The sequence below is a fragment of the Heliangelus exortis genome, chromosome 2, assembly GCF_036169615.1.
Source record: "Heliangelus exortis chromosome 2, bHelExo1.hap1, whole genome shotgun sequence".
Taxonomy (NCBI): domain Eukaryota; kingdom Metazoa; phylum Chordata; class Aves; order Apodiformes; family Trochilidae; genus Heliangelus; species Heliangelus exortis.
In genome coordinates, this window is record NC_092423.1 from 137520919 (window position 1) to 137534740 (window position 13822).

The window sequence follows — 13822 nt, forward strand, 5'->3', positions numbered from 1 at the left end:
AGAAAAAAAAAATCTTCCAAAAGGACCAGAACTAAAATATTAAAGTATGTCTGTTTGTCACTGCTGAACACCTTCACCTTCCTCCTACTGAGGAGTTTTCCTATTGATACTTTTCTTGGTCATATCTGGAACTGAGTGCTTCAGTATCAACATCTATGGTTATTTATTCGTTCAAGTTATTTATAGACAATCCCTTAAAACAAAAGGTCTTTAAAGCAAGTCATAGAGCTTCATGAGTATGGGGTTCTAACTAATCACTTCAAAGCCCATCAGTAGTAACAAACTTTATCACTTTGATAGCAAATATGCACACACACAGTGTCAGCTTTCCAGCACAACATACCCAGCAATTAAGGTAATAATGTGTTCCAATCATGGAGGCCTTTAAAGACTTATGCTGTGACATCCTCACAAGTTATGATGCAATAAATCCCTTGAGCATGTGCATAACTTAAGTAAATTAATAGTGTCTTGGGTTTCATTGAAACTGTTTGCCAATTTGCAACCATGCATCTATTTAAGAGTTGCTGGGTGAGGTCATAGCCTTTTTAGAGATTGAAAATGTGACACAAATGTTCATCTTATAACAATTGTGTGTGTCTTACATATTGGCTACTTGATGCTGGCAGTGATTTGGTACATTGTTTTGTCCCCTTTTATATGACAAATTGCTGAAAAACCTATGTCAGGGAATTGCTACATGGCTTGTGTAAAAGCTTTATCTGTGGGACTCTAACTTAATCTGAAAAGCTGTCATAACAAAGTCAGCATCTTAAATAAATGCAGACAAATCTTTTTCTCTTTTAACATGGTAGCTGAAATCCATCCCTTTCAGCTGTCAACAAAAATAACACTAGACAGACCATTTGACCACTATTTTCAGGTACCCAAATGTTCTGTAACTTGTTGTTACTAACTGTTTTAGCAGCACAAACTATTTCTTTTGCAAACAAACAGTTACTGGAAATATTAAAACTATTTTCATGAGTATAAAATAGAAAGGTGCACCTGTTTGTTTTAAGTTGGCATGTATTTAGATAAAGACATGTTTTTTGCTGTTTCCTAAATTAATATTACAGTAGAACTCGGAAGCTACGGGTCATTAAATTAGGCAAAAAATGGGAAGAGTAATGGCTTATTTATATTGGAATACTGTAGCTTCATGTAGAGATTCATAAATAAATGTGATCTAAGACTCCAGGAATTTAAATATAAGTTTGAAAAATTGAATTGATATTCTGGCAGCCCTGCATTTATTAATATCTTATGTCATAAGGAGCTCCATTGATACTAATACAGATACTTAAAAAAATACAATGCAGCATGGTGAAAAGATGGGGGAAAACATGGACCTTATGGAGGCACATCACTCTGTACATCTCTGTATTAAACCAGATGGTATGACAAATACTGTCCTTTACAGCCTGATTCACAACACACTCATTTGTGAAGTGGGCTGTGAACTAACACATCATGCTGATTTGAGAGTGTTTTACAAACACTTTTTACAAGGTTTCAATGATTATAAAAGTGTGGAGACAAGGGAGGGCACTGTGCTAACAACTACTGAAAACCAAAAAACCTTCCCTCATAAGATCCTGCGCTTTTTGGTTACTGAAACCACAATCATATTAATGTGAAACCTTAGGGATGTCGCACAGCTTCACTGTAATTGCTGCCAGGAGAAGGAAATTAGAGGGTTTAGCAGGAGAATGAAGGAAATGAAAGAGTTTGTCTCCTGAAAATACCTCTCCTGTATGCAGTGTACAGCACTGTCTTCCTTGTGGAGCTATTTCTGCTTTTTCTGAGCAGTGGTGTCAAAAGTGTACAGCCAGTAACTCTGACGTGGTTGCACACTGGGTATTTAGCAGCCCAGCAGTCCTTGATAACACATAGGTTTACACAGACCTTTCAAGACTTTTACTGGAATCCTGTGCTGTGGAATGCTGTGTTAGGAGGTCCAGTATTTATGACACAGACCTGCACACAGTCTAACATGGATGTGTCTGCCTGTCAGCTTCACTGAGCCCAGGAAGCCACAACAGTAAGTGCCTGGGGGGAGAAGTGGCTCCCCCAGCTGCAGCTGAACACTGCAGTTTCTCCATTGTTTCAGCACTCTCAGGCAGGAGTAAGTCCCAAGTATTTTTTTCCAGCATGTACAGATGTCACAGCTGGAAATGGAGGGAATGTGTCTTACACCCCAAGCTCGAGATGTGGCGAGCCTAGCACATCAAGGCTATCCTGACAGGGCAGGAAGCTACTCTCTGCCCCTTACCTTCTCAGTTTTGTTGATGTTAGTAAAGCCTCCTGGTGATACTCCAAGAGGAAGTAACTGGTTTGTAAAATTAGGGAGGAAAAAAAGCAACAACCCAGCCAGGATGGCAAAACAGAAGCTGGGAATTACTGCAGCTGTTTTACCCAAACTTGGATTCCCAGTAATTAGCAGTCATTAAGAAAAACAGTACACTCTGTGACCTAACCTCAAATGATCAAATGATTCTTGTATGTGTGTATAAACCACATCTATGGCTTTTGCAGACCTACAGGGATATAGGTACAAAGTATATGTTGTATGAATTTAGGAACTGAGCGCAGTGCAAATGTCAGCTTTGCAGACTCAGGGACAGAAGGAGAATATTTTATACATTTTAAACCTGCACTGGAACATGTCTTAGACCTTGCTATGTGAAACACTGGATCTGCAATACAACCTGCAAAGAGATTTAGGTGCCAGCACTGCTTTTTCATGTGCTCCAGTAATAGAATCCAGAAATCAGAGTTAGACGTCAGCTGGCATTTATCACAGGGGAGTACATCTCCTTGAGAAGGCCATGAGAGAAGCATCTATTTACGGTAAATCCTAACTCTTGTCCCCTCAAGTCATTTTATTCCACAGTATCATAAAGTACTTTCAAGTTACTGTATTTTTGGGCAGAGGCAAGTCAGAGTTGTGGAAATTCCTCAGTTCTTCGATTCTTTTTATATCAGAAGTAAACATCAACAGCTTCAAGGCTGAGGTGTTTGGGGGCATTTACAGAAGCAAAATTTAAATATGGGGTGGGAGACTTCTGGAGCTCAGGCTATAGTCCAGAAGGGATTTGAGGGACTGCAAGCTTGTATTGTGCTGCTTAAGTTGTTCTGAAATTGGCCTTTATGTACCTGCTTCTATATCTAAGCCTGTTTGGTAGGCTCTAATAGCTTTAAAATGGTCTAAAAGGTCAGCATATGTGCATACAGATGAGCACATTCCTCAATCTGAATGACTACAGAGTTTGGGGAGGAGGAGAGTTGCCCTTTGTCATTAATTGTGTTAGTGAGTTGCCTGCAATTTCAGGCAGCTGTGAAAACATCTCCCTATAAGCTCCTGCATAGATTTAAGACCCTTATCTAAAGTTCTTGTTATCAGTGCTGGTTTCATGTTTCAGTGTTGTGTTTCATTTGTACTGAGACTGGAAGAATCAGATACCTATTGCAGCTCAGACTGATTCTGATATTTGCTTTTCAGGATTTTCTTTTCCATGGGGCTACTTTTGTCTTTTATTTTGGAGCTTTTCTACTACAAGCAGGAACTACATCTCTGCATCACTTTCCCCGCAGATTCAACTCCACCACCCATGAGAAGATTTTAGCTGACCATGAATATAACATAAGCATAGCAGCTTCGGTATGTATTTCATGGATTTGTATCTGGGGAACAAAAGTCTGTTGTGGCCAACCATCCAACTTGCAAACTTAACTGCAAGATGGAATAGAAAAATGAACTGTGAGAGAAAGGACTGTTTTTAAGAGTAGCAAATGGCATCCAACAGTGACATGCAAAAAATATCGGAATAAACTCATGTGATAGGTGCTCAGTTGCTGCTCTTCACTACATGTTTAAAATACATGATCACTGCAGTTTACAAAACATCTCATCTAAAAATTATAATGTAATTTGCAATGGAAAAGCATTACAAAAGCATGGTTATTAGAGCACAAGAAAAAGGTAACAATCGAGCCTTCATTAAATATCAGGCGTGAATTTCATGATTGTGCTCAAACTTTCAGCAGCTTTCTATACCATTTAGATAGTCCTAATCATGCCACGAGATAAAAACCCTGGGACTACTTGTGAGGCTCCAGCTATGTAGTTACTACATTAGGCATAAAAGTTACCTGCAAGGGCTCTGCTGTCTCTTATGGCAAGTTCTTTGCTTGATAATCTTAGCTCAGACTGCATTTTCATCCCTATACAAGGGACTCAGCTATGCACACTAACATCACCAAACACAGGGATTCAGTGATGAGTCAGAAAATATACCAGGCTCTAGTTTTCTCCCTGGCTGGACTACTGAAGAGCAAGTAGAGTAGGTTTAACTGAAAGAACTGTTGAAGAACTGTTGTTTTGGGGTTTTTTTGGTACTATCTAGAGAATCTTGCATACCTCAGGGATCTGTATATAATTATTAATTTTCTAAAACTGTCTGGAGGGTATCTGTTGTCTTTAAAACTAAATACACCATACATTTCACACAGTAAACACCTTCAGTTCAACTTAAGATAAAAACATAGGTTCACATTATTTCTGCAAGAGGAGAATAAAAAGGAGAGGCCTTTTGCTTTTGCAAGTCAGTCTCTGAAGGGGTGAGGTGAGTGTCAGTCTCCAAGTTTGCAGTGCCTCACCATTACCCACTTGCCAGTGACACACTGAAGCATGGGATCCCTGTTTGGCACAAGGACAGAGGTGACTGGTAGATGTGCCTGAGCTAAGGGAGGGCTTAATACTAAGCAATTATTTCATATTCTGCCTTAAATTGTAGCTCTTCAATCCTTGTTCAGTGTGTTAAGGCCCCACTGAATATATGATCACTTCAGTCATCCTGTCTAACAACAGGATACTGGAGGCTCCAAGAGACTCTTTCCCCCTTCACTATTATTTTTCCAAGGGAGAATTCAGCTCTTCAGGTCCCTCAAGTCCCTGTCAGTATAGAGGAGGAGGAGGAGACTTTTTTGTAACTTGCCTCAGAATTTTTAATTAAGAGATGCTGGGGAATGATGAATCAGGTAACTGTAGTCTTTAGTGTCTGCATTTTTTCCAAAAGCATATAATTATAAAGTTAGGGCACAAAAAAAAAAAATGTAATCCCTTGAAACACATCATTAAAGTAGTCCTGTAATCTACATGGAAGAAAATCAAAAGTTTGCTAACATTTTGTGTTTTAAAATTACTTTTGTATAGTGTGATTAAATACGTTCAATCTATATGGTTGATAGTTTTACAGTGTAGCATCTATTCAAAACTTTAATTTTCAAATTAATAGTTATATGGAAAGCAGGGTTGTTATCACATGGTTGAATTTATAAATTCTAAGAGACAGAATCCATCGTTTGCACTAGACAATACGAGAAACTTTTTAATAGTAATTCAATTTTTCATTTCTTCCTTCTGATTTATAGTATATATTCAAGTTTGCTGTGGCATGACCTTCAGTTCAAATCTGCTCAGTTCTTGAGCAATAGCAACTTCCTAGCATTTGTCAGGAAGTTGTTCTAATGGCTGTTTATCTGGACAAGGAGACCAGATTTAAAGCTGTTTCTGTATTTCTTCAAGCTATAGAGTTCTGCTGTTTAGAGGGATGTCAGCTGTTTGCTGGTAAAGGCACTCATTGGGGAACAAATCTGAGATTAATGTTTGATCAATCTAGATAAGAGAAAAGTGAAATACATGTGTACATACACACTTGATTACTTTGCACCATAAGTTACGCAGGCATTCTGTTTCATATTCTATTTCAAAATGTCTTGTGAAGCAATCAAGTTAAAACAATAAACAGAGTAATAACAGAAATGTTCATAAGAATACTTCAGAGGATCCCAAACCTATCTCTACCCTAAGCATTTTGGGTCAGGGAGGTAACTTTTGAATCATTTGTGTTCCTGTATTCATTTAGTAAAGAAAAAAAAAACAATATAATGTGTGATTCACTTTTTTCTTTTTCCTTCTCTTTTTTCCTCCTCATCCTCTAGATTTTTGCCTTTGCAACAGCTGTTTGCTATGGTTGCAGCACAGCCCTGGCATTAAGGAGATGGAAGCTATAGCAGTTGAAGAGAGGTTAATGCCTGAGTGTTCCACTTCAGATCAAATGACATGCAACTTGTCTATTTTACTGTAATCTAATTACAAAAAGACTTTTTTTTGGTATAAAATATGTTTTAAAGTGCTGAAATGCAAATAACACCTGATCAGGATTTCCTTATCAGAAAAGAAGTTTCCATTTCTTCCTTTTCTAATTTTTACTTTTATTGTGTACTCATCAGAAGCATATTCACTGTATGGTATTACAGAATTCAGATATAAGTAGTTGTGTCAGTAGCAGATAACAGAATTCTAGTGCTAAATCAGAAGAGAATGAAAATGGAAACTAAACCAACATGCTAACTGCATAGGCAGCTAAAAACCTCCCCCTTTGTTAAGTCCTGGGATTGGGCCTGCAGTGTTTTGCATCTTTACAGTGCATTGCACACAGGGAGAGCCTTGGCACTTCGAGAGGTGTTTTCTGTGTGCTGCTCCACACATGATCAGAGGTCAAGATGACTTTGTGGTACCAACTTAGTATGTATATTATTAACTTTATGTACAGAGAAAATATTTTAAATATGCATCCAGTGAAATCTTTTGATACTTTTAGAGACATATCTATCTATGGTCATCTGATCCTTAAGTTTTACTGTATTCCTTAGTAGATGGAAACTACAGTTTGGTACTGTCAGTCAGTAGTACATTAGTTTTAGGAATTTCACTCAATCAGATCTATTTATACTGCAAACCAAAACAGTGCATTTGTGTCGTGTTTGTATATACATGGTATATTTTTGTTTAACAGGAAAATTTACACTGTTTTACCTTGCTGAGTATAGCTTTCTTTTTGTTACTTCAACTGCTGCATTTGTTACTTATTATGTGAGTCAATATCATTTGAATGGAATGTTCCCAACTGGTGAATAATGTCTGACCTCAATTCTTGCAGTGTGCTATTTGTTGCATTCTAAGCCTGCAGTGTTGTAAAGGTGGTTTCATTTTGGACAGATGCCTATGCAACATCTCACTGAAAGCAGTGGAATGCAAAGCCGTCCACCCACTACAGAGTTTGCTTTTGGCACAAATTACATTTAATTAAGCTCGATGTGATATTATATATAGATGTGATATTATATATATAAAAAATTCATTTAAAAAAACTAAGTGATAGCATTGTGGTCTGCTCCCTACCACTTGTGCCATTTTGCAGAAGGTGAAATTTTTTTTTTTTTAAATGCTAGTAAATAATTTTTGCTCTCGGGAATAGTGCCAAATTGATAACCTGGGAGAAGAGAGGCTCCCTGTCATTCTTAAAACATCTTGCTCACCACATCTTGCCACTGCACCTGAGTGTTCTGCAGAGACCAGCAGTGGCTGGGTAAGGAAAGACAGGACTTTCTTCATTCCCAGGACTACTCATTCTCCTGGAGCCAACAAGGGTGTCTGCTATGAAGATTACGTTCTCAAACTTGTCATGTACAAGGATCTCTCAGAGCCAGCCACCCTCAGTAGTGCCCTGCAGTCCCTGCTGAGCCAGGACAGGTTCTTTCGGATGGCATAGCAGTGTGTAGCAGCCTTTCTGACTACAGGAACCACTTGGTCATCCTGAATTACTGCAATAGGATGTTTTTGTATGTCATGTTTTCTGAAAGTTTTATCTTCCAAAGATGTTGTACCCTGGCTGATTTAAATTTTGCATTGAAACTTGTTTTGTGAACATTTTGTCTGGAGCCATTTACTTTCAAGATACTTCATACTGTATAAAATACATGTACACTGGAGTATATGGATAAAAGTACATAACAAAGAATTCTGCTAAGCAGCATTAAAGTAACTTAATATGTTTATGGTAGTAGTCCATTTATTAATTCTGTTACTGGAAAGTATAGAAAAACTGCCTTGCAACTTTGACATATAAAATTAAGGTTAAGATTTCCTGAGAAGACACAATTACATGGGTGCTAGTTTTGTATAGTGGTTTGCCATGTGAGACAGCATGAATTAGTGAGGAAAAGAGTAAGGTGAGCTACAACAACACTGCATATGGGCACTGATCTGAAATGTGATTTCTCCTTCGTCCCACAACCTGGATGTGCACTGCACACCACAGAATGTGCCTGCCACAGCTACAGTCTGAAGCCCTCTGAGGTGAGTGAGGAAAGATCTTAACTTTTGCCTTTTTAAACCTGCATGAATCCTACATGTGGTGCCAATTAAAAACTTGTCCTAATTATTTGGCATTTGTACCTAACCTCTGAGTTCAAACCCAAGGTGTAAAGATCATGATTGATGGGTGCTGTTCAGGTCCCTTAAACTACTTGTAGAAGTCCAGATAGCAGAGTGTGCTTAGTGTAGCATGGGAACTGTTTGTATAGTGAGAAAAGGCTTAACTTTCCCTCTTAAGTATCAAAGATAAACAAAGGGCAGAGAAGAGATAAAGGTAAAAGCTATGGTAATGCAGAACGGCTTTCATAGCTAAAAAAGGAGTGAAAGAACTTTTCTGTTGGTATGCAAGAAGTTTTCCTGTAGTTTGAGGAAGATCTTAGGAAGAACACACCCAAACAAGCAGTTACATTATTCAAAAAAAGGGGGGGAAGGGAACCTATTGTTGTATTACTTTATAGAGGTTGCTAAAAGGATAGGTGTGACTCAGAAATGGTATGTGCGTGCTGGGATGGCTGTATGCAAATACTGATACTGGAATAACACGTAATCCTTGTGACAGGTATTATAGGCAATGTATGCAAGCTGGTTCTAATAAATCTCAGTCTTCCTTGTAAAAAATAGCCCCCAAGACTATGACCTTGAGGAACACAATCTTAGAGCTCTGCAAAGAAGCAGTAGGGCAGGGCATAGGGAGATAATTTATGTCAATAATTTTGAGGTGAAAGGAAAGAGGCCACACACGACAAAAAATATTTTCATCAAACATCTCTATTTGATGCAAAGCTGTAGTGCAGGAATATCTAAAATGCCAAGGAGGTCCCTACTCTTAGAATTAGAAAATATTTTGTGGTATTTTGGATACCACTGTGTCATAGCTGCTGGTAAATAAGCTCTCTCTAAGGAGATGTTTCTTCAAAGGATGAAGAGGGAAGCAACAGTTTGTTGCTTGTTGCTAAAGCACAATGAAAGTGCACATATTAGAAAGTTAAGACTTCATTAGAACTTGGTCAGATAATCTGGACAGTCAGTGCTTTGCACAAGTCCTGACTCTGCTTCTGTCTCACTGATTCCCTGGAAATATCCCAAAGTGACACAGGACCTGCAGTGGTTATTGGTAAGTACAGATCAATCTATTCAGATTGTCAATTCTCTGGCTTGGTACATTGATCACTGCTCCTGACATGAGTAAAGTAATGCTGCTGTAAAATGCTGCCTTAAAATAAAACTGTGAAACACAACTGTAAAAGGTGAGAGAGGAAAAGGCAGCAGTCACACAAATCTATGCCCTTCATAGGAAGCTAAAAACAATCACTGAAAAATCACTAGATCTGTGTCTTCCTTTCTCTTTTGCTTCCAATACCAGATGACAACAGTGACTCCTGTTGTACTTTCTGTAATAATTGTATTTTTGCATTTGCTTTATAACTTTAGAACATCTGAATTTGAAAAAAACAATGCTAAGAGAGCTTAAAACTCTGGCAGCTTGTTTGTTCCATTTTTATCTATGTACTGTGAAATTGGCCTCTCAACACCAGTGCCCTGATGGATTTCATATTCCATTGCCAGACTGTTCAAGTTCTACAGAAAGGCTTCCCACGTCTTGTCCCATGTCTTGATGAACCATGTGTTCTCAAAATGAGATGCAAGTAGGACGTGGCTCTTTTCAATGTAATGAAAGGAAAAATTTGAAAGTAAGAGCATGTTGTATTTCTTTCTTAGCTTTTTTTTCTACAGTTGGCCATGACACATTGACCTTTGTTGCCACACAAAGAAAACCATCAGCAGAAAAAGCAAATGTACTGTATTAAAATCAGTAAATAGCAATGAAAGTCTTTGAGATTTTTTTTAAGAGGTTGAGCTTAGCATGACTGATCACCTTTCTCCCACTGGGTTAAGTTTCTTTTGATCCATTGCGATGCTTTTCTAAACCCTCTTCTAACCTGAGCAGCTCCGAAAGTTCTGTCTTTATCCTCAAAGTGCTCCTGGAAAGAGAAGTGCTATTCTCATTTCCCAGGTGGGAAACTCAGACACAGAGACACTAAGCAACTTGTTTGCCAAAGGCCTCTCGGCATGGGAGACCTTTGGAGCAAGAAAATGAAAGCAGATTTCTCAAGCCAGGGGTCAGCATCCTGCCCAGCATCCCGTGCTGCTGCCCTGGGGTGCAGGAAGGAAGCAGCACAGCAAGGACTGGATGTGACCCATCCCACTTCTGCCTCTGCCATGGGGATATTGCTCTGGCAATTTAGTCACACGGGGTTAACAGCTAGAATGGCTGTGAAGGATTATGAGTCAGCAGGAGGCTTAATAGCCAAATTGGCATTCCTAGATCAAACATCAGTTTCTGGGTGTTCTGACATTAAATCTTGGTTATCCAATTGTAAATGGGCTACATAGAGCTCTTGTTTGAGGTGTTGATCTACCTCCTGAATTTTAAGAGAGAAGACAGGTCCTCAGGAATCCGCAGGTTTCAGCTGCTTCCTCCTATACAACATTTTGGAGTCCTAAATTCTTGTCATTAGCAAAATGCTACCTTCCTTAAGCCTGCCAGGACTGGGCACCTTCCAGTTCAGAAACCTGAGTTAACTTTTGGCAGCCAACTTGTCAAGCCACCTTTCAAGGGAACACAACAACCGAGTCAGATTATATCTAGGTGTGGTTTTAACACCTTCTTTAATGAGGGGTTATTGCAAAAATCTGTAAGAATCCTGGAGATTGTGGACAGAATATTCACACACTTACACATCCTGCACATCCAGCGTCAGACCTGTTGTGCCTGGCTCCAGAGAGGCTCTTGTGCAAGGACAGCCCTGTGCATCTGTGTGTGACTACAGCATTGCTAATAAAATGATTACTGGAGATTTTGGTCTCCTTCAAACACCTTTCCCTGGTCATCTCAGAAACCGTGGCTGTGCTGCTGGACCAGTACTGTGGCACAATAAGCACCAGATCAGAAGAGCCCCGGGGGGTTACTTTGCGGAGGAAAAGATCGTTCTGCACTCCCCTGGCTGCAGAGCTGAGCCTTTCACAGCCTTGTTGCTCTGTACAAAGGGGCTGGGGCTTCCTTGTGATCTTATTACATGCTTGGGCAGTTTCTCCTCACAGTGCCCACAAGTGATTACTGTGTTACAGACGGTGTTTTAGGTTGAATGAGCTTTATGAGACAAACTAATGAGGCCAGAAGTTTTGTTTCTATAAACCATTTGCGGCCTCTTTTTTTGTCCCACACGAGGACCATAGCATTTTTCTTAGTGATTACTTTTCAAGTCGAAAACATCCTTTAGCATAAATTAAAAATGACCTGGAAGTATTTCCAGATTCCTGCATCTAGTGAACACCCCACCTAGATCAGAGTTCTATGCCATGATATGACCTAAACATCTCCCTGCCTCTTCCATGTTTGGTTCCTTGGGTTTTTTGTTCGTTTGTGGATTGGGTTTTTTTGGGGGGGGTTGTTTGTTTGTTTATATTTTTGGTTGTTTATGTTTTTGTTTGTTTGTTTGCTTTTGAAAGAAGGCAAGGAGCTGCAGTGGGACCTGAACAGGCTGGACAACCCAGCAACCAATGTAGGGTATCAGGATATAATTCACTGTTCAGTAGCCCTGAAGGGCACAGATGGTCTCAAGATGGTTGCACTGAGATAACAAAGAAAGTTGTGGCAGATAGGGAAAATGTGTGGGAGGCCTGCAGATTAGAAAAAGACCCTGTACTTGGTAACATTTGACCCCTGTAAAAAATCTGGCATTGAATCCAGCCCTTGACTTCTTAATATACCATTTTTTCAAACTGTAAGTACCTTGGCCTGGCATCTGAAGCCCTGGGGAACTTTTAGGGCCACCTCAGAGCCTTGGGCTATTGGAATAAGAGGCAAGGTAAATCATAAAATCATTTCATAATTGTAATTTATTTCAGATTGTATACTAGGAAAAAATTATTCACTGAAAAAGTAGTGAAGCATTGGAACAGGCTGCCCAGAGAGGTGGTGGAGTTGCCATTTTTGGAGGTGTTCAAAAAACATGTGGACATGGTGCTTTGGGTTTAGTGGTTATGGCAGTGTAGGGCTGACAGTTGGACTTGAAGGTCTTTTCCAATCTTGATGATTCTGTGATTCTATAACCAGATGCTTTTACCCAAAATTCAGGAGCAGAGGAGAAGGGGAAGTGTTCTTCACTCCCCAAGTTGGTACCAGCTCTAAGAGTTGAAAGAAGGGCAGAAGTAGTTCTTGTGCTCTTCACTCCCTGGATTCAGTCACCATATGTATTGGGTGGGAGTCAGAAAGCAGGAGGACTTCTATAGAGGTGCTGTCTCGTTTCTAAGACAAACTTGACCACAGTAGTGACAGCTATTCCTTGGCCAAGTTGAAGTGTCAGTCTCTGACCTCCAATAAAAAGTGGAAGTATCCAACAATGAAATTATCAAACAACAATCCAGAGTAGTGGCTGGAGTGAATATTCTTAGAAAAAGACAGAGCTACCTCAAAGAGAAATTTCATGATGAGCAAGAGGCTGAACCTTTAATTATATAAATGCAACTTCTTTTGAGGCCCAGACTCCAGCAAGGAATTTCACTAATAGAAGTAAGAACAGAATATTCCCACCAAGTACAGATGACCTTTGAAACAAACGGTATTACAAATTCCTTGGCCTTGTGTCACTTGCTTTTTTCCCCTAGGGATTCTGCTGCTAGGATAAGTTACTGCTGGACTAGCTGCTGCCATTAAGGGAAAAAGCCTTTGTGGACACGGCAGACTGAAAGTGTGAAGGCTCCAAGATAAAAATCCATCACTTGTAGAACTTCATCACTGGGGGGGGGGCCTGGCTCATGGGTCATGAATGGTTTAGGTTTGGAAGTGTTGCACAGGGCATATGAAGTGCAGTGCCATGTCAGGATGAACTGCTACAATACCACCAAGTACCAGGGGTCTCTCAGAAACCTGAGTACCTCTGCTGGCTGAAAGGGTGGCAGAGAGATTCAGGGTGAATTTACCTCCTTCCTTCGTAACAGATTTTTTTCCACAAAGAATGCAAGGACAGGTTGGATGGGGCTTTGAGCAACCTGGACGAGTGGGAGGTGTCTCTGCCCGTGTCAGGGGGTTTGGAACTAGGTGATCTTTAAAGTCTCTTCCAACTTAAGCCCTCCTATGAAGCCCTCCAGAGAACAAGCTCCCTGTATGCCGTGCCTGGCAGGCGGCGTGGTGCGAACAGTCCCAGTAGATGGAGCTGCAGCCACGGAGAGCCCGGCCCTGGCTCCTCCCCGGCACAGCCTTTCCCAGCCAGACTTCAGGGCTTCTGCACATCCTCATTTCTAAATAAGCAGAGATCCCAGGAGTGCAATTAGGAATGCTCACTATAGCTTATGTGATTCATCTGAAAGGATGACGCTGTCATGTTCATCTTTTCATTATAAGCGGACGTGGCAACAACTTCGCACCTAACCTGCGATTCAGGCTTCTCTCAGCATTGCTAAACTGCAGATTTCAGGTTTATCAACAAGAATGTCAGGACACTAATGTAAAGCAAAGCCTCTCTTTTGAGGAGTTAAGAGGCAGCTGGAGATAATATCCTTCACTCTTCACCCTACAGGAGACAGTTTGCTTTATTG

At 40.0% G+C, this 13822-nt stretch overlaps 1 protein-coding gene across 1 annotated transcript in view; it reads left to right on the plus strand.

The window, feature by feature from the left end:
• MAL2 (mal, T cell differentiation protein 2) overlaps positions 1-7905 on the plus strand; it is an 11942-nt gene extending 4037 nt beyond the window's left edge. Inside the window, exons 3-4 of the mRNA XM_071738255.1 lie at positions 3506-3664; positions 6007-7905. Coding sequence (XP_071594356.1) covers positions 3506-3664; positions 6007-6078 — 231 coding nt within the window. The 3' untranslated portion in view covers positions 6079-7905. The remainder of the gene's footprint in view (positions 1-3505; positions 3665-6006) is intronic.
• Positions 7906-13822: the final 5917 nt, after the last annotated feature.